General features: G+C 42.1%; 2 protein-coding genes across 5 annotated transcripts in view; one reads left to right on the top strand and one right to left on the bottom strand.

Moving 5' to 3' along the window:
* Positions 1-184: 184 nt before the first annotated feature.
* Positions 185-27,299, bottom strand: part of LOC108110029 (E3 ubiquitin-protein ligase highwire) — a 39,563-nt gene continuing 12,448 nt past the window's right edge. Inside the window, 10 exon segments of the mRNA XM_041819681.1 lie at positions 185-1,405; positions 1,465-1,658; positions 1,714-2,178; positions 2,247-2,588; positions 2,652-3,995; positions 4,064-5,377; positions 5,441-5,922; positions 5,985-7,968; positions 8,028-8,643; positions 8,701-8,814. Of these exon segments, the coding sequence (XP_041675615.1) occupies positions 916-1,405; positions 1,465-1,658; positions 1,714-2,178; positions 2,247-2,588; positions 2,652-3,995; positions 4,064-5,377; positions 5,441-5,922; positions 5,985-7,968; positions 8,028-8,643; positions 8,701-8,814 (7,345 nt within the window). The 3' untranslated portion in view covers positions 185-915.
* LOC108110030 lies at positions 12,690-25,735 on the top strand. Of its 4 annotated transcripts, none has more exons than XM_017218877.2 (7): positions 12,690-13,290; positions 21,448-21,709; positions 21,775-21,932; positions 21,986-22,275; positions 22,338-22,950; positions 23,161-23,398; positions 24,910-25,735. In XM_017218877.2, exons 1-7 carry the CDS (start codon positions 13,069-13,071, stop codon positions 25,404-25,406), a joined length of 2,280 nt encoding a protein of 759 aa, XP_017074366.1. In that variant the 5' UTR covers positions 12,690-13,068; the 3' UTR covers positions 25,407-25,735. The 4 variants fall into 4 exon arrangements, with proteins under 4 accessions (XP_017074366.1, XP_017074365.1, XP_017074364.1 ...); XM_017218876.2 differs by having other exon boundaries at positions 22,338-23,026; positions 23,102-23,398; XM_017218875.2 differs by having other exon boundaries at positions 22,338-23,398.

Genomic DNA, 27,299 nt, shown 5'->3' with positions numbered 1-27,299 from the left:
TTTGGAAAATTTTGATGATGGTACCCCTTATCAAAAATGCAGAATTTAGGCAAAAATTGATTTCTCCAAAATCGAGTTCGAGTGATAGGGGTGGTAAGTTTTGCTGCATTGCATATTACAAATTTTAAGAGGACAAAGTTCGTTAATTTACATTCAGAATTGATTTTTATTGCATCCTTCCGCTCGTCGCATTCATAATAAATATATATATATATAATTTAGTTATTTGCAAATATATATATAAATGTAGCATAATGTGATTTTTGCTGGAGTGAGGGTGAGGAGATGGAGGAGGAGTTAGAGGAGGTTGAGGGCCGAGGACAGGGGGACGAGGACGAGGGACTTGTGACAGGAGGAGGTCATAGAGATCAGTGGTCAGGGGGCAGGAGGATTTATGTACACACTTCTCGTGCTCTCTCCCGCACTCGTTCTCCCTCTCTCCCACTCGCTCGCTCGACTCCGCCGAATTGTACATTAAATAAATAGTGAGATTTTTCTTTTTGATCATTAAATGGGAGGAGATTCGCTTTGATTTCGTCGAGTGTGTTACAAAATAATATTGCCTGGGGTAAAATATGCTAAACGCTATTTGCTATTTGCTAATCTGTAATCCAATATCCATCGTTCAAATATCAGCTATCCTAGAAAATATCTATCCATTTTCGTTTTCCATTCCGATGAGTGAATTAATATCTAAGGAATGAAAGATCCTTTTTTTCCACGGGAGTGTACTGGGTCTTGGATTTTCTGGGGGCTTTTAGATCTTTATAAATATGTCCGGGAGTCGTCCGACTGAGACCAAACGCTCGCCCACATATCCGGTACCAACTCCTCGTCGTCGTCATCATCCTCTTCCTCGTCGTCTGATTCATGTTGGGCTTTCCATTCGTCATTCGGTCCATTCCAAGTGTCTGGCTAAAATGTTTGGGCATTGCGACAGACGCCGCATCCCAGGGCGAATTCCTCACCGGTGGGCGGATGCATTACGTGCAGCGGGCACTCGTCGCCCAGCAGCTGTTTGGCCTTCGGTCCGGCCGGGCACTGCGGCAACTTGACCTTCGGTATATTGGTTAGTCGCTGGAAATCGTCATGGCAGGTATCGCAGAAGTGCGTTGTTCCAAAGCAAAAGAACACCGCCACCGAACAGCAGTAGCGGCATTTGTACTCCAGAAAGTCAGTTCCATGCTTTGGACACATCTGTGCTCTGGCCACATCCGAACATCCGCCGCAGACCAGCTCCTCTGGATCGAACTTTTCGCCAATCTCCGCATCACAACGTGCCTCACCGCCGTAGTATGCCTTCTGGCACTTGAAGCAGACGTAGTAGGCATACCGATCCATCGCCAGCTGGGTCATATTGACATCCTTGCTATCCGTGTCCTTCACCACGCCCTCGTACTTGATTCTGAAAATGGAAAAATGAAATTAAAAATCATAATCTGATATATTTAAAGAATTCCTTACCGCATGAGAGCCTTGCGCTTGACGTCCTGTTTCAGTCCGTTGATAGGCTCCAGGATGTCTGCCAACAAGGGATGCTGGATGTCCGCCTTGCAGATGGGGCAAAGAGAGAAGCCAAAGGTGATGCGTGGTCCGCTCCAGCGCTTCTCCAGTACTGCCTTGCAGCAATGATAGTGAAACACATGACCGCACTCCAGCTGGAAACAAAAACAAATTAGACGAAGTTCTTCAGTGTCAGACTACTGCTCTTACATGTATCGAAGGAGCACAAGACACTGCCTCCACAAAACAGATCATGCACATGTCGTCCGCATCCTGAGTAAGCTTGGGATCCCTCAGTTCTTCTGCCAGTTCGTTTTCGCGCGCATGGCACACGTGCTGCAGGCAGGGCAGGCACTTTCTCTCGCCCGTCACTCCTCCACACGCATGGCCACATGGCTTGGTCTTTAGACAAGAGTTGGCGGCGTACTCCTGGCATTGGGCATCTGCACACACATTGCCGATCTCCAACAGACCAGAGTTGCCGGTTAGGCCACAGAACCGACATCTGCCCACCGCCTCCTGGGGACCCGAAATGATCGTGTGGCTGCCGTCGCGAAACTCCACCATTGCTTTTAGGGTCTTGGAATCGGCCAAGGCCAGCAGCCAAAAGAGCTTGGTTCGGCCACAAGATTCATGCAGCTCCACACGAATGGCCTCCTCCTCCTCTTTGCAAACCTATAACAGGAAATGGTTTTACTGTATAAGAAAATCCAGAAAATATATAGAAAATTCTGGTAACTCACCGTTCGTTTGTGGGAGCGTGTCTTCCGATTCAGATGCAGGAAACGATCGCAGTCGCCGCAGAGAGATCCACAGGTCTCGCACTGGATGATGGCTGCCGTTTCACCATCGTCATGGTTGCTGCACAATGGACGCGTATCGCATAGCTTGGACCATTGTCCGGATGACAGTTTCTCTACGTGGTCACGCTCTAGGACACACAGACTGGCCAATGCCAGCCACAATGTTGAGGTCTTGGTGCAGTGCTCTGGCGAGCGGTAAATCTCCTCCAGCCGGGTAAGATTCAACACAGATTCAGCTATAGCTGCCTTGGTGATCTGTGACCACTTCTCGCTGAGCTTACCCTGTAAAGAAGGCAAGGAAAAGATAAGTAAACTTAAAAGCTTTTTCAGTGAAGATTCACTTACGCTGGCCAAGTCTCTAATGAGACCGATAATGCTCTCCGCCTGTTTGGTGGAGATGACTCCGTTTAAGAACCACCGCTGGTTAAGATTTCGTTTTGATTCCTTCCTTGGTGGCACGACCTCAAACTGGAAGGGATCAGGTCCTCCAGGCTCACCGGTGGGCGGTCTTGATCTCAGCTGCTGCACAGAAAGATCCAGCGAACTGCAGAGTCTCACAAAGGCCGGGGTCTTTTCCTGCTGGCCCGCCTTGAGGGCAGCTCCAGCACTCGATGAGCCTCCAGATCCAGATCCTCCGGCAGAAGCTGCTGTTGTTTTTACCTTCACCTGCAACTGCAGGGACTTGGCAATTACGGCCAGGAATATATCCAGCAGCCCCAGGCGACTCATATCAAAATCACTGGCTGACTGATGGGCGATACTATAATCAGCTGGTGGTAATCTCTGTACTCCCAGTAACTCAGCGAAGCTCTCGGGTGATATTTCTGGAAGGATACGGCGTAACAAAGCCGTAACCTGTCGCTGCACTCGATCACTGCCGGTGTGCAGAAGTCCCAAGAGATCCCTTAGCAAGCCATGTTGCTGGGAGAGATACGAGCGACCAACCACACTGCCCGACAGAGCCAAGACCATGCTGAGCATCTCGAAGCAATAGGTATCCGGAGCTCGACTTCTTTCCGGTGAACTTTCACTACTGGCTGAAGCGGGGGCTGGCACGGATTGCACAGATTGGGGTGGCTGCTTTAGGACATGTGCCAGATTGACCAGCTCCCAATCCTCCTTAGCCCGCTGCGCCTCCTTGCGAATGGCATGGACAATGTGTACGATGACCTGCTTCTGCAGATGGGACAGTTTACTACGCGAGAACAGAATTCCCACCATGTGCTCCCTAAGATCCAGAGAATCGGCTAACAAGGAAGTACTGGCTGCTCCACTGCTTGGTGGCCCTATGCCCGCCGAATCTGGTGGCACTAAATCCGAACCCACATTGCTTATCAGTTTGCCAAACACCTGACCGGTGATCAAGCGGAAAACTCTCAAAGTTTCCGCCTCACAAATCTGCTGCTGGATGCGAGAGGCATGACTCAAACGCAGATGTTGCTGGTGCTTGTGATCCGAGGGATCCTCCAGACCATGTGATCCTCCCGTTGGCAAGCCAAGTAACTTGATTTGGCGTACACGCAATGTATTCTCCGGTCCATGAAGCTCCAAACGGAAATGCGTGCAGCTATCATCGCAAATCTTCGCAGAAATCCAAGAGCAGGCCTTTGGATCCACATCCGCCGACTTGATTACATTGGTATCGCCCAGCGATTGGCCGGCATAGAAAACCACGTTGAGGACCTTGTTCTAAAAGAGAAGGAATCACAATTATTATAACATCCAAATCATGAGATCTTCAACCTTAGTAGACTAACCTGAATATCTCGACTATTGTCGATGTGGACGAGCAGATAGCGACAGGCGTAGTTAAGCTTGGTCAGTGACAGCTCGATGATCTTGCACTTATTGCGATCCTCCTCGTCGCTTTCCCAGAAGGTCTCCGTTGAGTTATCGGTCAGGGATTCCGCCATGGCTGGACGCGAGGAAACTGTTACCTCAAACATTCCAGCCAGGTCTGTATAGCAAAGGAGCCGAGCTCCTGCTCCTGATCCTCCCGTTGCTACCGGATGTACCTGATTGTGCTCTGCATCGCAGTCGGGCTTGAGGAGCGTTGAAACGGCCATGGCATCGTTCTGTTCATCCGACTTGGACAGTATCTTCGAGATGTTACCAAATACATGTGAACTGTGGAGGAACTGGTGATCTGCCTGACGGAAACGGATACCAAAGCACTGAATGGCTACCCGTTGCAAGGGTGATCCGAGGGGCAAGTGGAGAGTAAGATCTGCCACTGATTGCAGGAGCACGTGTAAGGATTGCGTGATTAGATGGGCGAATCTGCCGCTGATTTGGGTGTAGGCCACCGGATGTTCCAGTGCCGGCTCGGCGGCTTCCTCGCCCCTGCCCTCTGGCTGATGACCTCCAGTGGCAGTCAGTGAGCTGACAAACCACCACATCAGATCGTGCAGGCACACACCCTGGGTGACACTTCTCAGGAGCCAGTTAAGAGCTTGCAGGGCATATATTCTACAGGCAGCTATCCGCAAGCTTCTTCGCATGGCTGCCCTGAGTCTATCCAGTTCGTGTTTTTGAGTAATGAATGCCATGGCAGGACGGGTGAGCAATAGATTGCCACCACCATTTTGTCCAGCCGACTGATCCAAGCCCAACGTGCCAGATGAATGATCTTTGCTGGTTCCTTCGCTGGCAACGGTCTGCATAACGGACACACTGGCCAACAGCTTGTGCGGCACCAGGCGACGCAGATGATCCGATGGATAGCAAATTAGTAGGGATCCATCGCCTTCGCTAGTGGAATTGTTTCTCCGCCTGTAGACGACCTTCGGTTGACCCTCCACGGGAGGCTGCTGATGTTGCTGGAGCTGCAGGTGCATCTGTTGCTGCTGGTTGTGTTGCTGTTGCTGATGGTGCTGCTGTGGCGGGTGGTTATGTTGGGCCAGTGACGCCCAGCCTTGGCCCATTGAATAGCTGCGATGGAACTTGGATAGATTACCACCGCCCGCTGAGCCTGGACCTCCGCCAGCGACTGTAGATCCAGGCGCCAAAGAGCCTGAAAGCAGCTCATAGTTATTCGGTTCGCAGGACTCATAGGAGATCTCCGAAAGCGGCTGTGGGAAATGGAAAGTAAATGTTTAATAATGATGAGGAGTTCCAGATAGCCAAGTACTCACCCTATCGTAGCCATTATCATTAGAGTTGGGACCCAGTCCAAACATTTCGTAAGGTAGATCCTCGTGTCCAGCCGTGCCAAGGCACTCTAGGCAAGCGAAGCTTTCTGGAGCCAACCAAACGTTCTCCGGCGCTGTTGGTGGTCCACCGACGAAGCTCTTGCGGAACGCTCCGCTACCGACTCCTGGACAGAATTTGGAACCGCTTAATCGAGCCATCCGACTGCATCGACTGGTGCTTGGCTTGAGATCAGAGTTGCCCAGCTGGTGCTCGATAACCACGGGCATGGCCACGACAGACATCTGCTGTGGTGATCGCTTGGCATTGGTATTGCTGGAGGTCAGGTTGCCAGCTGCCCCAGATGCAGAACTTGAGCTGGAACAGAGCTCCAGCAGGAATGTGGCGTTCTCCCGCATCGTGGTATACACCTCAGCATTGGCTATCAGGGTGGTGGACTTTACTCCAAACAGATTCAGCTCGTTGCCTGCAGGATTAGTATTCAGGATTAGGACTTATTCTACCAAGTCGGACTCTACAAAAACTCACCTTCCGTGGTACTGGACTCCAACTGGCGGGCAGCACTGTTGATGTTGTTGGCGCTGCGACAGGAGGCGAGATACCGATCCCGGCAGGGATCGCACATTAGGAACCACGAAGAGGCTCCCTTGCCACCCTCACCGCAGTTACCAGCCCATCCTTCACAGAATATGCCCACGGAATTATAGCCCTTACCCTTGGCTGATTTCCCGCAGCCCGGATGGGCTATCCTCATGTGGTAGGTCACTGGCATGGGCAGGAATAGTTCGCAGATTTCGCACCAACTGCCATCATCCTTCTTCTTGCGCTTACATTTTCTGCCCAGATCCTTCTCGCCGCCGGATCCCTGCTCCGAGCATTTGCCATCCTTGCCCTCGTTATCAGTATCTCCGTTGAGATCCCGACTTCCGGGTGACAGCAATCGAGGTTCCCTTTGTTCCAAGGCATTCGACTGGACAATTTGAACGCAACCGGAACAGATCTGTTCCCACAGATAGACGAGACATCGAAGAGCTGGCGGCAAGACGCTTACCAATTCGGGCAGAGCCTGCAGCTTCTGAGCCGGATCCTCGCCGGGATTCATGACACCACCGCCGCTAAGCAAATTCTTGCGGTACTTGCTCCGATTATGCAGCGAACAGTTTCCACTCTTGGTGAGGGTTTCCAAAGTGCTGGGTCGGATGTTCAGGTAGTTACCAGCATTGGCCACCTCCACGGAGTGTCGCTGTTGGGCCTTCTGTTCCCTTGAAAGCTGCAGCCTGGGATCTCCGGCCTCGCCGCGTCGTGTGACCACTGTGGCGCCTTCCTTTGGTAAGCCCGGATGGAATTTAAGGAAACTGGCACAGGCCATGGCATCGTGGACTACGCCTTCGTGCCAAAGGAGGGCAGCAAAGACCGCCCGGATGCTCTCCGCAAACGATGGAGGCATGGCTCGCTTGATTGGACCCATGGTGTTCCTCTTGGATGCCGACGAGGCCGTGGAAGTGGTGGCCAGCTGCAGTTCACTCTGCTGCTCCCCCTGACCCGTTGTGGTGGTGGTGATCTGCAGAAGACTTAGGTCATCTTCCAAGCCAGTCGTTTCCGCAGGCATAACAGCACTCCGTTTAGGCGTATGCTTGGGTGTGGAAAGCAGCGCCGCCGTTTGACTGGCCGAGTAATTGGGTCTCCTCATGCTGGCCAAGCTGAATTCCGGCTCCTGTTCCTGCTGGTTTCTATTGCCGTTGCCACGCTGCGAGTCCTGACCGCCCATGGCCCGTACCAGTTCCCTTACCGACACTCCGGCTAGAGGAGGCGAATGAGAGGGGGTCAGTGGTTGGGCTCCCTCCACGGCATCGCCTTTGAACCACTTTTGCAGGGCCTGCAACTTGATGGCTCCACCGCCCACAACCCCAGCTATGGCTGAGCCTATGTGGGCTGGTAGTAGCTCAACGGCGGGCAGTGCCTCCTGTTCCGGTTCCCGATCATCGGCATCATCGTCCTGCGCCTGCTCCTCCTCCTTTTCACGTTCCTCCTGCACTTGGGCTTCTCGCTCCGCGAGATCAGCATGCTTGGAGGGATACAGAAAGGGATTCGTGGACTGGTGACCGGCCAAAAAGCGACCTGGCTTCGATTTGGCTGGACTGAGGACTGGACTTGGATCCGGTTCCGGTTCGGGACTTGCTTCGCCACTGCCCGTTGGACTGGCGGGTGGTGGCTCTTCCTCCTCTTCTTCGGCCGCCACTCCCTTTCGCACCGGGTTGACCTCTTTATCTGTGACCGGCTGGAGGAGCATCCTGGCCAGATGTTGGTTAAACTGCAGACACCACGCCTCCGTTGGATACCAGCCCATGGTGCAGTGCTGTCGTATGGACTCCGTGGACAGACGCAGCCAGACACCATCATCGTTTTCAATCTCGTCGATGAACGAGATCACTCCGCCCACCCGCACCACGCCCACCTGTTCCGACTGCAGCGTGGGATGGGATCGAATCCTCAATCCGGAACTATGACGTGCCTGGAAAGAGGTGAACCAATTACTATGTCATATCATTCTTATAAGTACGATGTACCCACCTGATACCGACGCAGTTTACTAGGTGCCTGTGGCCTTCGCTGGGCGCTGCTCCTCTGAGTTGGTGGCGGCAGAATTCCCTCTTTGACATCCACGCGATAGACCTCCTCCAGCGGAATACCATCGATGGTCACCGCCAGACAGTAGGCACCCACAGAACTGGGCGTCCATTGGACACTGAAGGTGCCATCCTCCATATCCTTGGCGTTAAGGAGTTCTGTGATCCGAGTTTGCACTGGACTGGCATATCGTAACTCCTCGAATGAATAGTTGGTGAAGGGCTTCATGAAAGTGATGGCCTTGAAGACCATTTTCTCCTTGGAGGTGGGCTCGTAGTTGAGACGCGGTGGTGGCGCCATTCCGCCCCATCCCCAGGTGTCGCCCGAGGCTCTACGCATCCACAGATTCGGACCTGGTGCAGATACTCCAGCAGCTGAGACTCCGGATGTTCCAACTCCGGTTACGCTTCCATTTGGACCTGATCCCGTGGGTATCGCCTTGATCTCCACCTTGAGCTCTGGCACCAGAACCGCATCACCGTACTGATCTCGTATGGTGACCGTCACTTGAGAGGGCCAACCATAACGCAGTGGCTCCGTAATCGTGTTCAGCTCACATCTGCAAGGGAAGATGGGGTATTAAAGAAAATAAAATAAATTTGACTTATAAACTTACTTATTGGGATCTAGTCGAGACTCGGGCTGTAACCAGGCAGCCAAACGGGCACCCGACGAACCTGGCGCTCCGCTGATAAAGTCCTTGAGAAACTGACGCTCATTCGATTGGGAACTAAAACGAGGAACAGAAAAGGTTTAAGATTAGGAATATAACTTTTTCTACTTTTCTTTAAAAGATAAGATATATTTTATTCTATATTCTCGGTAAATGATAAGCTAAAATTCGTTTTTAAGCCTTCCCTTTGGGAAAATGGATGTGATTTCCAGAATCCAATTGGATTTTATGACATATTAGCTAAAATCGCATCTTTCATTTCCATTCAACGACATTCTAATGATAATTCTAAGTAAACACCAAAAAGGTACCACAAATCCTTAAAAAGTAAGCAAACATTTTCTTACTGATAATGCTGTGAAAATATTTTTATACCCAGTCAGAATTTCTTTTTACCAATTTCTCCCTAAATTCGGGGGTCAATGCTTAAGGTCACGATAGCGATCAGGTAGAATTGCTACGCACTTAAATCCATTTCCAATCCAATCAGAGGCACAGCATCAAAGATGGACCGCTTAGATGACCTGCGGTTCGCAGGCGGAAGGAGAGTGGCACGTAGGGAGAAGGGCGAAGGCAAACCAGGCTGAAAGTGGCGGGGGAGGTAGGCAGACTGAAAAGGGTCGAAGGGCACGTAATGGCACAGCGGGCGGTGCACGTGTGTGTGCGTGAATGAAAGGACAGGCACGCACATGCCCAGCGACGTGTGAGAAAATTAAAGAACGTCAGAGTAGCGTTACGTTACGAAATAATCACTTAATTTTGGAGATGTAATAGGTGGTAAGTTTTTATTTAGTTGCTTAGGAATTACTATACGGTAACGCTCATTGCCTCTAGGTGCAAGTATATTTCATAATCTTATCTTTAATCATATATAATGCATTTAAAGGAAGTAGCTTCTGTTGTTTTTTTTATGCTTTAAGCAATATTTTTTAAATAAAGAAACAAATATTTAATAAGCCAACATATTTGCCACTTTACAACTCTGTAATTCTAGATTCCAAATTTTGTTAGAACCCGTTTTAGTGAAAAGTAAAAGTAGAATGTGATTAGAATACATACTTAATATAGAATCACTATCAATGGGGCTAACCAAATGTTTGGCGATGGGCAACAGGTGATTTAACTCGTGACAATCTTTCCGCTTTAGGAAATTGGGGATGTAACGGTCTCAGTTTGGGTACTTTTTTTTAGGGAAATTGGAAATGGAGTGGGTTGGTAGGGGAATCAAACCGAAACACACACAAAGCTGCGTACACACATATTTTATTTACATAAAAAGCAAATAAAACAATACCGAAAACAATAAATACAAACGAAATGGAAAATGGGAATGTATGGTAACGAAAAAGGGGGATGGCGGAAAGTGGAGTTTTCAGTTTTTCCAACGAAAATGATAATGTCAGGGACGGAGTGCCCCCCAGTTCTGGTACTCCACCTCATGGTGGCGACCCTGCACTTCACGGCGAATATAAAAACAAAACAAAACCGATAATGGGAATGGGGGAGAGAGAGAGAGAAACAAAGAGGGAAATAACTATAACAACAAAGGGCACCAGCCAATTGTGGCCACATGTGTGTGTGCTTGAATGTGTGGCTGCGTGAGTGTGCGTCAGCTACCTGTGGGAAACACGTTTCCACTGCAATTTAACCCCGTTACCCCCCTGAATACGCCCTCCCCACCGCTCCATCATTCCAATTCCTGTCTACACTGAAACTCTAATTTAAAAGATATTTTGCTAGATTTTTAGCAGAATAACTGTAAAACCTATCACCATGAACTTATAATTCCCAAGTGCTTATTCATCTTTGGCAAACTAACTACGTTCTTCTCAGTTTTCTTACCAAAATAAAAGATTAACACATTTTGTTGAGTGTAGAATGGCAAACAAATGGAAATGGAGCGCAGAGAAACAAGTTGCGGGATCCCCAACTGGAGTTGCATTCGTAGAAAGGGATAGAGAGGGTTCTTCTTTGAGTGTGGAAGTAAGCGAGAAGGGGACAACGGGCAGACGAGTGTGTGTGTGTGCTCCCTATTGCGGCAATGTAATCGTTCATTCATTCATTCAATTCAGTTTTTATCATGCCACAAAATGCGGAAGAGTTGTCTTGTCCGAAGGGGCAAAACAGCAACAAAATGAAATGGGGATAGAGATACATAGAGCGATAGAGGAAGACAGCTAGATAGATAGACAGAGACAAAGGCAAACCAAGTACGAACATGACTTTCATTATTTATTCTTATCGAAGAAAAACCGTAGCAGAAAATATATGTTACTAAAAAAGAAAAATGAAATGATATATATTTTTATAACAATCAGCTCTATAATGTAGAAAAATGAATCACAAATTCAAGCACAACTTTCAAAAGCACAAATTTCAAAATCTAAATACTCCCTAATAATATTTCATATACCTAATGACCGATAGTGATAAGGGTATTTAATTGATCTAAAGTAATGAGAACGAAAAGTTGGGCTTGAATTCACTTTAAAATCTCCGGGGATTGCTATGGCACACCCCCATTATAAAGGCCGTATGCCAATGACACCCATTTTTGTTTTCCAGAAATCGGGGATGTTTAGAAAAACGAAATTATCACGTAGAGATCGGAAACTCAGACAGAAATCACCGATCCAACGATGTAATAATTGAGCGGTTCGAAATCGGGGGAGAATCGGGAGAACCCGTATCTTCCGGAATTATCATCTGTTGGTCCCCCTCACTCCTGTCTCATATTCTCCCTGCAACTTCCGCTTTTCACTTTGCCATCAAATTGAACGCAAATTGATTTACTGCAATGCCCAAGAAATGCATTCATAATGGGGGAAATGCCTTTCTAATGGCTGCAATTAAATTTAACCGCTCACCAGTCATTATTTTATAATTCAGCTAAAAGTACGACAAATTTAAGTACACTTTTTTTTTCAAAATTAAACATATTGAAAACCTAAGGGAGAACTAAAATCTACCTTAGCTTACAGCAATATTTGTAATTATTAATAGTACAAACTAATTCTGATTGTGTTATACAGAAAACCGGAAGGAAAACATAACATCAATGGTGAACTTGATGTACTATAATTAATTATACGTACAATAAAGTTACATAGTTTAACTTCTAGAGCCTACGACGAAGTAAAGTCAAAATGATTATCTGCTGGCCGGAGGAGTAGTACAAACACGGAGTGACTGACAAAAGATAACAATAAAGGGCGACTTAAAGTGGATTTCATCTGGTTCTTGTTATTCTTTCTTCTCTGGCTTATAGTCTCCGGCTCGTCTTCTTCTTAGATGGTTATGTACACATACATATACACACATACATATATACCGTATCTATAGACAATGCATGAAATGAAATAAAAAGCAGTTCAGCTGATTTAATTTATCGAAAACCCCAGTCGAAGAGCTTCAGAGATCAGCTGTGAGGTATTTAAAAGAAAGAGAGGAGAGTGATTGAACGGGAGGAGATATTAGGGAGAGGCATACACTGGGAGAAACTATTCAATTTTTACTCGATCGAACTATCATAGCAGATCTTTAAGTCGCCGGTAATAAAATCAATAGTCACAGTGTAAATCGTATGCGACGAGGGGAACGCACTCTCTCACTCACTCTCTAGCACTATTTTACGCTCTTCTGCTCAGTGCTGCCACCTTAGTAATTTAGTTGATATTTCTAGCCAATTTTGTAATTTATTTTAATTTTCTGTAATTAATTAAGTTGTTGTTTTTAATAGTTATCTTAAATAAATGTTTGTTTAGGCAAATTTCAAATATTTTTTAACTTATATATTTATATGAGTTATTTTTGAACAGTCGAATCTGGCAGCACTGATGACGAGGAGGCACTATTTACGCTCTCTTGTTGTATTGTGGAATGTGGAATATGGAACGTGGAACTTGTTATGTGCGAACTGCGAGCTGCGAGCTGCTCACTTGTTCGACAGATCGTCAGAGTACGATCGACAGAGCAACAAGCAAGTTGGGCGTGCGGGCAGTATTATTTTATTAATTCTTTAGAATCAAGAAAGAAACACCGCGACTTTTGCCGTCTTTTTTTTCTACATTTTTTTTTTTGTATTGGTTTTGCTAGAATATTTCTGTGGATGACGAAGAGACGCATTAATATGCGTTTTAGTGCGGGGCCTTAAAGATCACTGATCGTCAAAACGTAAAAAAGAAAAGTGTGAAGTGAAACGAACGAACGGTTTCTTATTATAATGAAATATCATTGCCAAAATTAAAAAACGAAATTGTTAAGCAAAAATCATCCGCAACAACAAAAAAGTGAACAGACATACAAACCACCATGAATTTTGGATGGATTCAACTGGCCCTGATCAGTATCGGAATTTCGATATCGATCCATGATGCATCTTCTCAGCCGGAGCGCTACGATCGATTGCCTAGCTACTCCCAGATCAATGCTGGTGGTGGAGGAGGGCTGGACCCCGCCCACCGGGAGGACCTGTGCAGCCACTGTTTCTGCACCAATATCAGGGCCTTCTGCGACTATAAGCTGAATAAAACGGTAAGTTTTGATCACTCATGTTCGGTATCACTCATAACCACAGCCAGCCAGCCGCACACAAAAGCGGTTTTTAATATTTCTTAATTGGTCATCGATTTGGTATCACTTTATGGTACCACGACTTTTAAATACTCTAGTGTATTATTTATAATAAAGAAAAAAGCCTAAAAAAAAACTAAAGAAAACTTAGTTAAAAGTCTGTTTTCTTCTTAAAGAAGCTTTTCTTCGACCTGTTAACTGTAGTTTTGTCGTCTGAAAAAACACATGCATTGAAAGTGAAACAACAAAGAGATCTCACTAAAGCTTGTAAAACTGTTACTGTTGCCACTCCTAAATTGGTCAACCTTGCTTTTCTAATTAGCGAAAAGTTTGAAGGCCTGTGTCTGTTTTGTGTGTGACATTTTTTTTTTATCGAATTAAGATTTATGTACAGCAGTTAGTAAACTAAATTTAAACAGTGTCTAGTAGATTGCGTTTGCTGATAAAAAGTGTGCGAAAATGCTATCTCAATGATGGCTTTATTACTTTGGGACTTAAAGTGGCTCACTTGAGTAATATCAATTACCAATTAACACAAATTATAAATATACTTATGGGTCATCTTTATTTTTGTAATGTATTAAGTGGTAGCTTTTTTTGTAAAGTACAAAAAGAAGTGCTCACTGTACAGGGTGACTAAACACACACAAATTTTCCGCTAAATGCCGAAGTAAACTTAAATTTACAAAGAAAATCGGAAAAACAGAAGCTGGATAAGAGGAAGCAAGAGCTGATAAAGACAAAAAGACGAAAAGACAGACAGTGGCGGCGATAAGTGATAGTCCACAAATCAACACAGACTTTGGTTTCTGCTTTTTGTTTATTTAGTAAACGGCTAGCGCTGGAAAATGAAAATTTTTTGGTATTTCAGCTTGTGGAAATTATCAGCAATTAGTTATGATTGTTACCTCAATCATAAGTACTTGTGTTTTAGTATTTATCATTTTGAATTCCATGTAAAATGAGATAATGACTCAAGTTTTGAAAAATATTATTCATATTTAATTATGATTTTGTGTTGTTATTCTGTTAAGCTCATTTAAGTTGTTAATTTAGTTTAGTTACTATATATGTATAGTATTATAGCCTGAAAAAACACAATTTCCATTTCCGTTAATGGCTAGAATATACTTTTGCCTTCGATCTTGGAATTTTTGGGGTAAAATTATAGTTTTCCAGACTTGAGAAAAATTCGCTTTTCGAGTACATTTTGATTAATGGCACGTTCAATCGCAATGTAAACAAAAAGCCAGGGCTGCGTGCAAAATAAAATGAATGAAAAATAAAATTGAAAGAAGGCGGCGCCGTTGCCGCACCCTCTTCCTCTGTCCGCCCCCTATCTATATAAGGTTGTACCGCCCAGTGGCCCTCCTACCCCCCGACCAACCCGTTGGACAGGTTATGCTAATGAGTCAGGTGTGCGTGTGTGTGTGTATTTTGTTGCTACTCGCTGAGAGCTCTCTGAAGTAAAAAAAACCAAAAAAGAAAAAAATACAGAGGGTAGCAAGTGCAAGTGATTGCAGGCTGAATTTATAACCATTTAGCCAGAATCGGATTCTGATGGAATTAATTTCTAGATTTTATATAGAATCAGATGTCTAGATATCAATCTTTATGGTTTTGGTTAACCCTAAAAGGTATTTAGGCATAGAAATCTGTTGGAATTAGAATGGTTATCTTGGCTGTTTCTTACTTACATACATCAGTAATGGAAAATTATATTCATATTGAAAATATAGCTCATAAGGCATATGGAAAATGCAAGTGATTGCTATTTATAAAAGTAGTTCCACAGAGATAAGAAGCTTAACTGAATGCGAGTATAATCGTAGTTATATATATAACTTGTCACTTTCAATTACTGATAAAAACTTTAAAGTTTTACGATTATCAGATATATCAAGGTCATTTCGATTAAGTGTACTATAAAAATACTTAATTAAGCAGTTAACTCTGCTTTGCATAAAATTTAGAAACGTTTTCTTTGTTTATTTTCCCCGCAAAATGTTCAAAAAACCAAATCAGACTGCAATTCAAAGAACTTAAAGCCATTTCTAAACATAAATCAGTATGAAATAATCCAAATGTTCTTGAAATATATATCTTTAAGATATATATAATGATTCTCTGCCTTTTGATCAACTAAGATCTCTTTGAGTTATATAATATCCCTTTATAAGTTAATATATCTTCTATCGAAGTCACTTCCTCGGCAATTTTGAATGAACTTAGCTGCTTTTACCAGCGGATGTGGGTGACACTTTCACCCCAACCCCAACTGGCCCCTCCATTTTCCCCTCCCCAAGACTTATCTTGTCTTTGTGAGCGATTCGAGTGAGTGAGTGAGCGCGCCGCATGTGTCGTCATCTTGTAGATACAAAATACAGAATTTCATTTCATTTATCTGCTGTGTGGGCCTGCAGTTCAGTTTTCAGTTTCTTTTTTTCTATGTGCAAAGTGGACGGACTATCGAAAAACGAAAAACCGAAACCCAAAAACAAACTGAAAAGCGAGAACCGAGAGCTAAGAACTGAGAAAACGGAAAGCGAAATGAAATGAATAACGAATAAACGTGTGGAAATGCATTCCACCCACTTTTTCTAGGCATTCCCCTTCCCCAAAAACTCTACAGATTGACAGTAATAAGCCAAAAATGAACGCTTATATAGTGTCAGCAGCTGGAAAACACAGGGAAAAATGTGAGAGAACTAATCAATGCAAAAGTAGTTTAATTATATGGAAAGAAAACTGAAATGGAAATGCACTTAAAGAAAGTTTTGGTTGGTTTTTTTAGGAGGAAAACCTGGAAAGAGTTCAGTTTCGGTGCTTAATATGTCTGTTTTAAACTTTAAACTTTTCGATTCCCAATATTAAAACTTTTTCAGCTTTATATTATCTATAAAGTCATTTAGATTCTGATTAACCTAAAGTCAAAATACTTATACCCACTGAACCAAATATTAAACTTAACCAACTTTTTGTTAACCAAAAGTTACAACAAATTTACACTTTTTAACTACAAAATTTAAAGTTAATTTCCCTTTTTAACACATCTCTCTCCGATATGCAAAACAAACCAAAAAAAATTCTTGAAAATTTCTCCCTCTGCAAGGGGGAGGAGAAAAGGAAATAGACGTTGGGTCAGGGGCGGAGCGGTGGTTGACGTTTCGAGTGTTTCTGTTTTAGTGGAATGCGCCTACTTAAATTCCCATTTCGAATGGCTACTTAAACTACTTGGGACGAAATGTTATGGCTGTGAGCTGCTAAAAATCCATCAATTGCCACAAATTGAATGCCTCCTTCTAGAGAGGCAACAATAAAACAACAACAAAGTGGAAGAAGAAGAAGAAGAAGAAGAAACAGCAGAGACACGAAGAGTGTGAAAATGCAATGCGAGGTAGGCCACAAAAATAGGAAAAAACAAAACCAAGAAGACAGCGCCCCAGGGGAGGTGTCTGGTGGAATGCAAGAGCCGGCCGTGCATTCGTTATAATTTTGCCAATAATTTCGTTAATCAGTAAACAACTTTCGATTGTATATAAAACACACACACACACACACACTCTTAGCTAGAAAAACCACTTTGATATGGAAAATTGAAAGGGGGAAATATTTACAAGGCATATGCAATCGATGTGTACATAATATGTCTGCATATGACTCAAATTTGTGAACTATAAACTGAGAATGCGTAAAAGCCATAAAAACCATTTGGTTTATGGTTTCCTTGGAAACTAAGCATATATCAAATTCCTATACTGAAATATTAGTAACCTTATTTATGAAAATATTTCAAGTTGATTGATGATTTTATGGGTATTTTCTGGGATTTAGAATCAATATTCTCATAATTTTAATATAAATAATGAGTAGGAGTATGAAGTAGTAACTATTGTCTTTGAAAATCTCAGGCGATGGTTGGTTATATGAGTAATTTTTGCTTACAAATCAGTTTTTTATATAGTATAAGTTCTTAGGAATGTTACAAAAATGTTAAAACAACTAGAAAACTATATTAAATATAACTTAAATTTGTAAACCTTTCCCATTAAGACCCAAAAAAAAACTCTAGCAAGTAAAACCCTCAAGTCAGAAAATTCAAATCACAATCTTCCCTTAAAGAAAACTAAGTTTCCCTGCCAAGTAAAAAGGAAATAACTTTGTTTTTCTTTCCCTTTAACAAACGGAAAACACACATAGTGGCTAAAAAGAATAATATTTGGGTATAAATTCTGTATTTCTACCACATAAATCTAGGAAATTTGTATACGAAAAGATATATCAGTGCGAATATCGATCGAGTAAACAATTTCCGCAGTAAATTTTCATTGAAGTGAATTCTGCAAGTTTTCCGCACTCCAAAAAGGGCGGTTTATATATATATGTATATCAAGCAATACACAAATTGTAATAAACAAACATGCTTAGCAAGGAAAAGTCAATCATAATAGAGTAAAGAAAATGAAAGTGGAATTTCCACACCCTCAAACAAACATCGTTTATGTTAATAAAGTCATGACTTATCTGAGAGCATTTCTATTACGAATCGGTAAAGAAAATAAATTTCTACATATCAGCAGTCACGTAGACATACTCCAGATGATTGTCACTTTATTCTTATCTCGCAAATAATGCTCCATTTGCCACATGCATCATTCGCTGCAGGGTCCACATATGTGGCAAAAATTTGTATTGGGAAAGTCCATTACCAATTTTCCATGTGACCATATGAACAGATTGCCATTGGCTTGTTTGTTTCGTCTCCCGGTTTTTCAGTTTTTAGATAGATAGATATATATATATATATATATAAGAAGATACTCAGATACAGATACAGATACCGAAAGAGAGCCAGAGGTGGATCATAATTTATTTTTAATTGGCTTTGTTTGGTTATTTATGTTCTTTAGTCGGTTTTGGCACTTCCAGCCAGGCGACGGCAGCTATTTCCGCTTGTCTGCCACGCCTTCAGCCCTTCGCCCTTCCAACTCCAAATACTATATAGATTCCGTTCCAAATATATATATATATAATCGTATATATATCTAGAAGAAATATCACTTAAAGTTGTCGCCATCGGAAAATGTCCGGAAAATGTGAAAATCGTGAGCGGAATCTTTTGGAGAAAAGCGCCCAGCGATCTGTCAAAGAGTGAGAGGTTCTATATATAGAGTTGAGATATCAATATGTAGCTTATATCTGCACAGAGAGAAAAGTCTTTAAGGGGAAAATTTAAAACTTCTTAGGGGAGTTAAGGCTATGAAGTGGAAGTTCTTCCGTTTGGGAAACTCTTTGGGAAAAACTCTAACTATCTTGTTAATAAATAAAGGCTAGGTTTAAATTCTACTAATACTTTAAAAAATCTTAACCCTAGTGACTAATTTCATGAGTTTAAAAAATGTTTTTACATATTTTTTCTTATCTCGAAAGTACCCTAATTAGTTATGCCTGAAAAAACTCACAAATTTTATATTTTTCCTGTGGAATTTATGACTCATACGGCCTTATATTTTTTCAATCTGTATAAGCCATATAAAAATATATATATATATATAAATCTGTGACGATATATAGCCGCCATCTGACGAGATGGAAACTTCATAAACTTTTTCAGACGTTTTTGGCCACAGTTTTTTGTGTTTGTTTTTCCTTGTCGACTCTGATGGTTCCCATAAACTTGAAAACTGAATCTGAAGAGGCGGAATGGGTGGAAAAACATAGTGAAAACAGGGAGGGGATGGGGGGGTAGACGGAAAGAGGGTGGAAAACTGTCTGTCAGACAAACAAGCAAATTAAAACTCACACGTAATTGAGACTTCCTCTTTAAGAGGAGAAGAGAGCGAGAAACTGGAGCAATTGAAAGAAATTGCGCCCAAAGGCGTGTAACAAACAGACCGAGAAAAAAGCAAAAACGGGGGGCCAGCAGAAGGAGGCCAGAAATCTGGGCGAGAATGAGGGATATAGCTAATGCAGCTGCTGTGGGCTAAAGATCCAGATTCAGGTTCAGATCCAAAGACATTGAACCCAAGCAGCCAAACAACGAGGCCAGACGTATGAGCAGGTGGCCAGACTTTCAGATCGAGGCGTGCATTATAATTACACTGCCACTACTCTTCACCCCCTCTCTCCAGACCCTCACTTTGTATATATATACATATATATATATTTCTTCTGCCATTATGGCAAGTGCGAAGACGACAAATTTGCGTTAACGCCAACGAAAAAGTCGAAGTTTTAATGCACTTTTAGATTTTTTAAGCTAAAAATTTGATATTTCTATAAGGAAAAAGGTTGAAGAAAATAGTTAAGAAAATATATACTTTATTTTTGTGTAAAGGAAAACCAATTTAGTTTAATGACAGATATCCAAATTAACACATAAACGTGGCCTTTGTCTCTTATGATTCATCTAAAAAAAATCCAAATCTATATCTTAGCTGTTTTATTTTGGACTCTCAAACAGATTAGATAAAGAAAGTTATATTAAAACGGATTTCTATATAAAAAGGAAATGAGTAAAAAATGAGGAAACAGCAGATGTGGAGGTGTACTGCGTGTGTTGGCCAAAAGCACGTAGGCACTGACGCATCTAAACAAGGGCCATAATGGCGATTTACCATTAAAAAAACAAAATAAGATCCAAAATTTGCACTTCAATGTTTTTTTTAAAGCCCTTGAAGTTAACCATAGTAGTGATAAGTTACATAGGAAAAAACCCCAAAGAATGTCGAAACGTGAATATTACATAAATTGCAATTTTCAAAAGTTTTAACTACGCATTATAGTATGAAGTTACTAGCTTTATCTAGGTCTTCTATATTTTATTAATAATAAAATAAGGTTGTCTTTGTTCCTGTCATGAATTTCACCATCACTTTGATTAACAGCTCATTGACCATCTTGACTATATCCAAACTCTCCGCCGATAAGGAATATTGAAAATGGCCAGCAGTGTGAATCAAGTCAGTGTGAGTCAGTTGGAAATCAAACAGAATTGAAATTACAAAAAAAAAAAACCAACAGCCAGACATAATATGCGCCGTCCAAAAGCAAACAATCTTCTTACAAAAGGTCGAATCATCAATATTGCTGGATAATAATACTGAGGGTATTGCAAGTAATTCATTGCAATGCTAATGCTAAGATCACTTGAACTTACATCACCTAACCAAATCACTTTCATTATGATCTAAGAAGTAAGCTCTAAGCTCTTTTATCTCGAAAAAGAAATCTGTAAAAACCCTTGGGTTATCTTGAGTAATGATCTGCTTTCCCTTGCCACTTGAGGGTCACGGTAATCCAGATTCATTAACGCAACGAGGAAGAAGATCTTGGGCACTTCAACATGATCAACAACAAGATCATCATTATGATCATTAGCAGGCATATATATATATATGTTATATATATAGAGAGAGGGAAACATATGTCTTGGTGGTGGACATCATCTCGTCACCCATCGCCAGCACTTTGAGTTGCAACTATTTTCACTTAATTTAATGAGAAAATTGCACCCTCGGGTGATGGTTCGAGTTTGAGTTCGAGTTCCAGTTGGGGTTCTTCAATGGAGCAATGAACGTTGCGGTCAAGTTGCCGTTGTTGTCGCCGTTCATCTGATGTTTCTGATGTCGCTGTTGCTGCTGTTGCCGTTGCTGTGTGGCAGCAGCAGCTCCTCCTCCCTATTGTTGTTGTCGCAGACACTGCGTTTAAAAATAAAATCCAAGAGTGAGGGATACACAGACCGCAAGAAATGTAAGTCAAGCGTCACAGACCCCCGGCAACAGCAAACTCCAAAGGCAGCAAAGCACATTACAAAAAAAAAGTTAAATAAACAAAAAGAGATTGCAACTGCGGCAAGTGTCTGGCAACTCCCAGTTTCCCTGTCCCAATAACAGAAACAGAAAAACTGCTCAATGGCCTATGAATTTGTGAGTCATTTGTGCCAAAAGAAGTGCTAAATAACTTGTTGCAAGTACGATTTGCTCAGAGGCATGTTTCTACTTTACGTTGCATGTTCTTTAGAAGAGTCTTAGGGAATACAGCAGAGACTTTAATCTTCTTTCTCCCCCAAACTGAATCACAATAATCTTCTACCAATTCTTAACATTTTTCTTACAGCTTCCGAACAATTTCAATGATCAACTTTTGGTGCCTCTGAACATCAAGTACATTGAGGTGCGGCTGTCTGACTACATCCAGTTTGCGATGTACGAGAACTTCTTCCAAGACAACCAGGTTAACTACTTTGGTGTGTTTGGAGTGAGGCGGGACGACCAGGTGGAGATAACCAGCAATGCTTTTAGCCATAACAAAGGTGGCTATCCCAGCATAGAAATTAGAAATGTGTCGCGGTGTTTCTTCCGTGAGAAGTCCCTAACTGGTAAGTCTATAAAGATGAGATCTAAATGGATCACAAATAATATCACAAAATTTAAAACACTTTAGGTGCGGAGTACAAACTGCTGGTGGAGGATGTGGACAAGCTGACCGTTTTTTCCAATGCCCTGCAGATGACCAATCTGGATTGCTCCTTCAAACGGATCAGCCAGTTGACTCTGATGAAGAATGCTTTCAATCCTGGCGTGGCCAAGTATGGCATTAATGTGAGTCTAATATAATATTCTATATAGATGATACTAATCATTTGATTATATAGCTTCGAGTGGAGGATTCTAAAACCGATCAATTGGGCATCTTTGGTGTGTCCATGGGCAAGGTCAGTCTACTGCGCTGCACCATTGGAACGATCAAGAGCAATGCCTTTGGGGTGATCAGCATCAAGGAGCTGTACATCGATGACTGTACCATTGCGGTGATCGAGGCCCAGGCGCTGACCAATAAGCTTCATAGTGACATGGTGGCCATTCGGGATACGGTTATTGGTACGATTGAGGGTCAGGCGATTAGTCAGAGTGGCATAACAACCATGATTATGGTTCGAAATAAGTAAGTTGATTATATCTTTTGATTTTCTTTATAATTTCACAACTTTTCTTACCCCAATTCAGAATCCAAAGGATCCAGCCGTATGCCATCCGTTTGGTAGCTGTAAGCCTTTCCATTTGCAACAACTCCATAAGCCACGTGGAGAATAACTGGTTGAGTGTTAGCCAGGCTGATCATGTGGAGATCGAGAACAATCGCTTCCAGAACTATGGACGCGTTGAGCTCAATATCAATCCAACGAACTGCAGTTTCCGTAATAATATCCTACAGAATCCCCAGTCGGGAAGTTTGAATTTCACGTGTCGCATTCATCAAGTCTATGTGGGGCATGAATGCTCGTGCAACAAGTCCTGGCTAACGGAGCTAACCGATCATGATTTGGAATCGGATGTTATGTGCCAGGTTACAGAGCGTCATAGTGGCTGCATCAATGCCACCAGTACGGATGTACGGCGGTATTATAATGAGGCATGCACCGGAAATATAACACGTTACTGCATCTCTGGCCAATGGGTAACCAAATCGGCCAGTGATCAATTGAGTGATTCGGGAAAATACACCATCACGAGTATAGCCCTACTGATCGTTGTGGTCACCGTGCTGGTCATCGTGCTCGTTGGGTTTATCAAGTGCCTGCGCAACGGTGGCAGTGGACATGGCGATGTCAATGGTGATGTATGTCATTTAGAGGAGGATATCCGATTAGCATTACAGCTGAAGGCATCAGAACTACATGCCTCCGATCAAACGCGTAAGAATCTCGTTAAATTACTCAATAGTCAGCTAAGCAAAGAGGAATGCTACAATCGGATGTTATTTCTTATAGACAATATGCCTCAAAAGTCGTCACCGATTGAGAGTCTAATGTTTAAGCACATATTCCAGTGTCATGCCAATGCCAATGGGAATCCAACAATAGACGATGCATATGCCAGCACCACCACAACCACTGCCAGTGCAGCATGCAATCCCACTGCTCCGAGTTTGAATGCCAGTGAAGGTGGGTTCGATGATGAGCCTATCTACCAAGAGCCAGATCAGCAGCGTCCTTTGATCTGTGGGGATTACTCATCGCCGCTGCATCCCGTCGAGGATACCTACTCTGAGCCATTCAATGCTACGAGTAAGTATGGCAATGACTATAACTACAATTCCAACAGCAATAATCACAGCCATGTTGGCCACGAATCGAACCGGCCTCTACTTCCGCATCCCAACCGAATGTGTTAGATAGTCATAACTCTTTTTCCTTTGGCTGGGCTAATAACGAAACTCTGGACTGTATTTAACTTGTATATATATATTGTATATCATATATAACCCTTAATTTTATGATAATGTGTGTAGAGAGGCTGTGGGTACTTGGGCAGTCATATATAATGAACCGTATTCGTGTTGAGAATCTTTTCTTTCTTAGTTAGTACTAAAAACCTTTTAAAACGAAGCTAAAAAGGAGCCCAGACATTAATATAGATATTAACGAATACGGATCTTTATATATGGCTTCTCAATGTGAACAAATTTTGAAGTTTCCTGAGAGATGTCTTTTGGAATGGCACTTTTGTATTTATTAACTCTACCCAGAATTCATTTTAGATCAAAGTCAAGGATCTTTTAGAGAGATTTTTTTTATAGGTTTTCATGGTGTTCCTCATGAGATTTACATAAAATATCTTTCTTACTTTTAAGAACTTAACCAAATGTAAAGAAAGATTAAGAAATTAGGCACCTATACTAACCAATTGGGAGTATATATAAACATATATATAGACACATATATCATGTCAAAAGGGACCACTTGCAATGAAATACAGATGTTGTCTAATCATAAATATCTTTTTTTTATTTCAAAATTCAAAAATAAAAATAAAAACTTTAAATTTTAGTACCAAACTTTGTAAATTTAACAGAAAAACCTCTTCTTTACCTTTAAAAATTAAAATTAACTATAAAATTAAGCTTTTTTTTTTGGTATGTAACACATTTAAGTCAAAAAGTAATTGGAAAACAGACCTACAGGCCTCTACCGATAAAAAAAAACACACACACACACACAACTTGTTTACACTTTAACTGCGCACTTGCACGTAGTTTGAAAAACACAAAAAAATGTTGTACACCCAGAAGTAGGCAACAAAAAAAAAACACTCATGCTGGCAGGAAACGAGATACACACACACAAACGCAAAAAGGCAAATCACAATATGCGGAATGCATATATCCACAAAGGTACTAAAAACAAAATGTAGTTAAAAAATTTCCCTAAAATATGGTGATGGTTTACAAACTCTATCTGTCTAACATATAAGTTTCTGGTGGATGTATTTTATGTATTTAGCAAATAAAATCCCTATAAAACAGGTTAAAAATGTAGTGACGATGACACCTTTAGCAGTTTTGATTTCTGGTTTAAATTTGTAAAACGAAACTAAACTTTGCTCTATTGGTATTATGCTTTTAGTTTTTGTTAATCTACAACAATGTAACTTGTACCTCTCTCTGTGACTATAACTAAATCTGTAATATATATATCCCATATATATGTCCTTCTGCTTAACTAATGGGCTTACTAACTTTGTAAAATTACCCAACATTTAACACTTTTTAACCGAACTTATTATTATTTCCTCACAGATGCTAACGACATGCCGCCGGCATATCAATATGCCACGCCCATGCGTATCCTCACGCCACCACAACAACAACAACAGCAACAGCAGCCATCAACAATGGCCAGTTATGCAACGCCCGTTTGGCGATCTACACCAAGTGCCACGCCCACCAGTCGTCCACCCTCAGGGACACCGGGACCAATGGCCACAGCAACAGCTCCCCGGGCTGTCAAGGATCTGAGGCAGGCACTCCAGAATTCACCACAATTCCATCCCAATCAGCTGACCTCAGCGCGTAACCAAAGACAAATCCTACAGACTCTGCCAGCCCAACCGCCACCCTATAGTCACAGGCCGCAGGGTCATAAAGGTCACCACCAGCGAAGGCAAAGTTTCGAATGTCTCGATGGTGCCGCCAGCTTGGCGGCCATGGAGCATATGGACTCAGGTTCAGATCACTCCGGCGGCAGTGATGTGACTGTCCAAATTGCCGATGTGATCGACTATGCGGATGCCTAAGAGTATGCAGAGCCTATATAGTGTGTATATATAGTATTATATATATATATATACCGATATATCTGCCACAACTGTCACACCTGCCACCCACAAACAAGAACAACAAAGAGAGGGAGAGAGACGAAAACACCTGCCAGCAGCAGTGCCCAAAAGAAAAACAACAAAAAAAATAAAAAACGAAAACATTTTGTGATATTCATACAGTTTCTCTAGATTTGCGACGAACTAATTAGGTAGAGCTACATATATATAGTATGTAGCTAAAGCAAGAGAGAATCGATTAGATTAAGACAATTTAAATGTAAATGTAAATAAACTATAAAAACTAATTTATTATGGAGGTACTTAATGGGGGATAAGGGATATTGGCTTATAGCAAGAATTCTGACAGTCAAGGTTTGTAGAACCCAAGATCTGACTTGACTTGACTTGATATGGAAGTATTATAGTGGGTAAATAGGTCTTACTTTCAGAAGCAGAAGCTGAAAGCTGCTTCTCCATAGACTATTAAAAATACGAATTAAAATGCATATTTTCAAAAAATGTAGCATACTTTCTCGCATAACCAATAACCATTCCAGCAAAGCATAAACACTTTGGAAACTCTAGTAATAAACAAACAATCGTAATCTAGTAATAAAAACAAAACAATAGAACCCATTTCTCCGTTTCTTATCGATAAGTTGGCATATCAAATGTCCCATTTCTCGGTTACTTCAACAAAATGCTGTCACATGAGACATTCTCGTACATAAATATTAATCACTATTGGCTTGTACAGCTGTTTTGTTTTTCTCTTTTCTTTATGGCCTGCCATAAATACACAAAAAAAATGGAAAATAATATTGAAAAGCCGAGACAAAGCCAAAAGCTAAAATGCCAGGCGGGTGTGCTGAAATTGCATTTTGAAATGTTGTATAACTTGATTTGCAAGCGCGATCAGCAAAGCCGTTTTTGTTTTTTGCAAATTAAATATTGCGGCTGCTGCTGCAACGGGCTGCCATGCAAATGCGTTCTAAAAGCCTTTTCGAGTTATTAATGTGCATATATGGTCAGTAAGTCAGGCGGGCGCTCGGTCAGTTTGATCATTTTGATCAGTTGGCTCACATCTTTCGGCAAAGGCACTGAGAGAAAATCTAGCAATATTATAGGAAACTTAAGAAGGAAGGTTTAGTTAGAAAATGGTAAAAGGTTAAAACTATATTACTAGTGTTATTCCCAGTTCAATATAACCATAAGTCTTAACTAATATCTTTCAGTGCATGTAAAACGTAATCAGTTTCAAACTGACAAGCAGCACAAATCAGTTAAATGGTATAGGGATATTTATGACTTAAGTACGGCTCTCCATTTCCACAAGGTGAATGACGTGCTAGCAAACGCCTTTTAGATGTAATCACTCAAATAGCCATAAACATGAAATGCTCAATTTGAACGTCTATTATTACAGCGATAAGAATGAGTTCAACTTTTTAAAAGGTTTTTACAAATGGAAGCTATAGAAAATAATTGCCAATGAACTTGTTATTGATTTCTAGGAAGATTCATAATATATATTATATATTGGGTGGTCTGAACTTTTGCATCTGTAGAGGCCGCTATAAACTCAAAAGATCTGAAGAGCCTTCTTTACACCCGATTTTACATATTTACATAGCTTGGCTCTTAGAAAGCCCACCGCTAAGTGCTTTATGTTTACATTTTGCCTCGGAGTAAATTTGATTTGATTTGTGTTGATCAACTGTCCACCTCCTCCTCTTTGTTTTCCTTTTTGTCTTGTGCTTTCTTCTCACTTCTCTGCTCTGTTTTAACTTCTCCTTCTTGTTAGAGTTTTTTTTTGCGGGGGCTTTCCTTTTCAAAGCGGCGGCAAGTGTCAAGCGATGCGTGGCAACG

Source organism: Drosophila eugracilis, unplaced genomic scaffold, assembly GCF_018153835.1.
Source record: "Drosophila eugracilis isolate 14026-0451.02 unplaced genomic scaffold, ASM1815383v1 contig_1764, whole genome shotgun sequence".
NCBI lineage: Eukaryota > Metazoa > Arthropoda > Insecta > Diptera > Drosophilidae > Drosophila > Drosophila eugracilis.
Note: the sequence above shows the minus strand (reverse complement) of the source record. Positions and strands in the feature narration are given on the sequence as shown.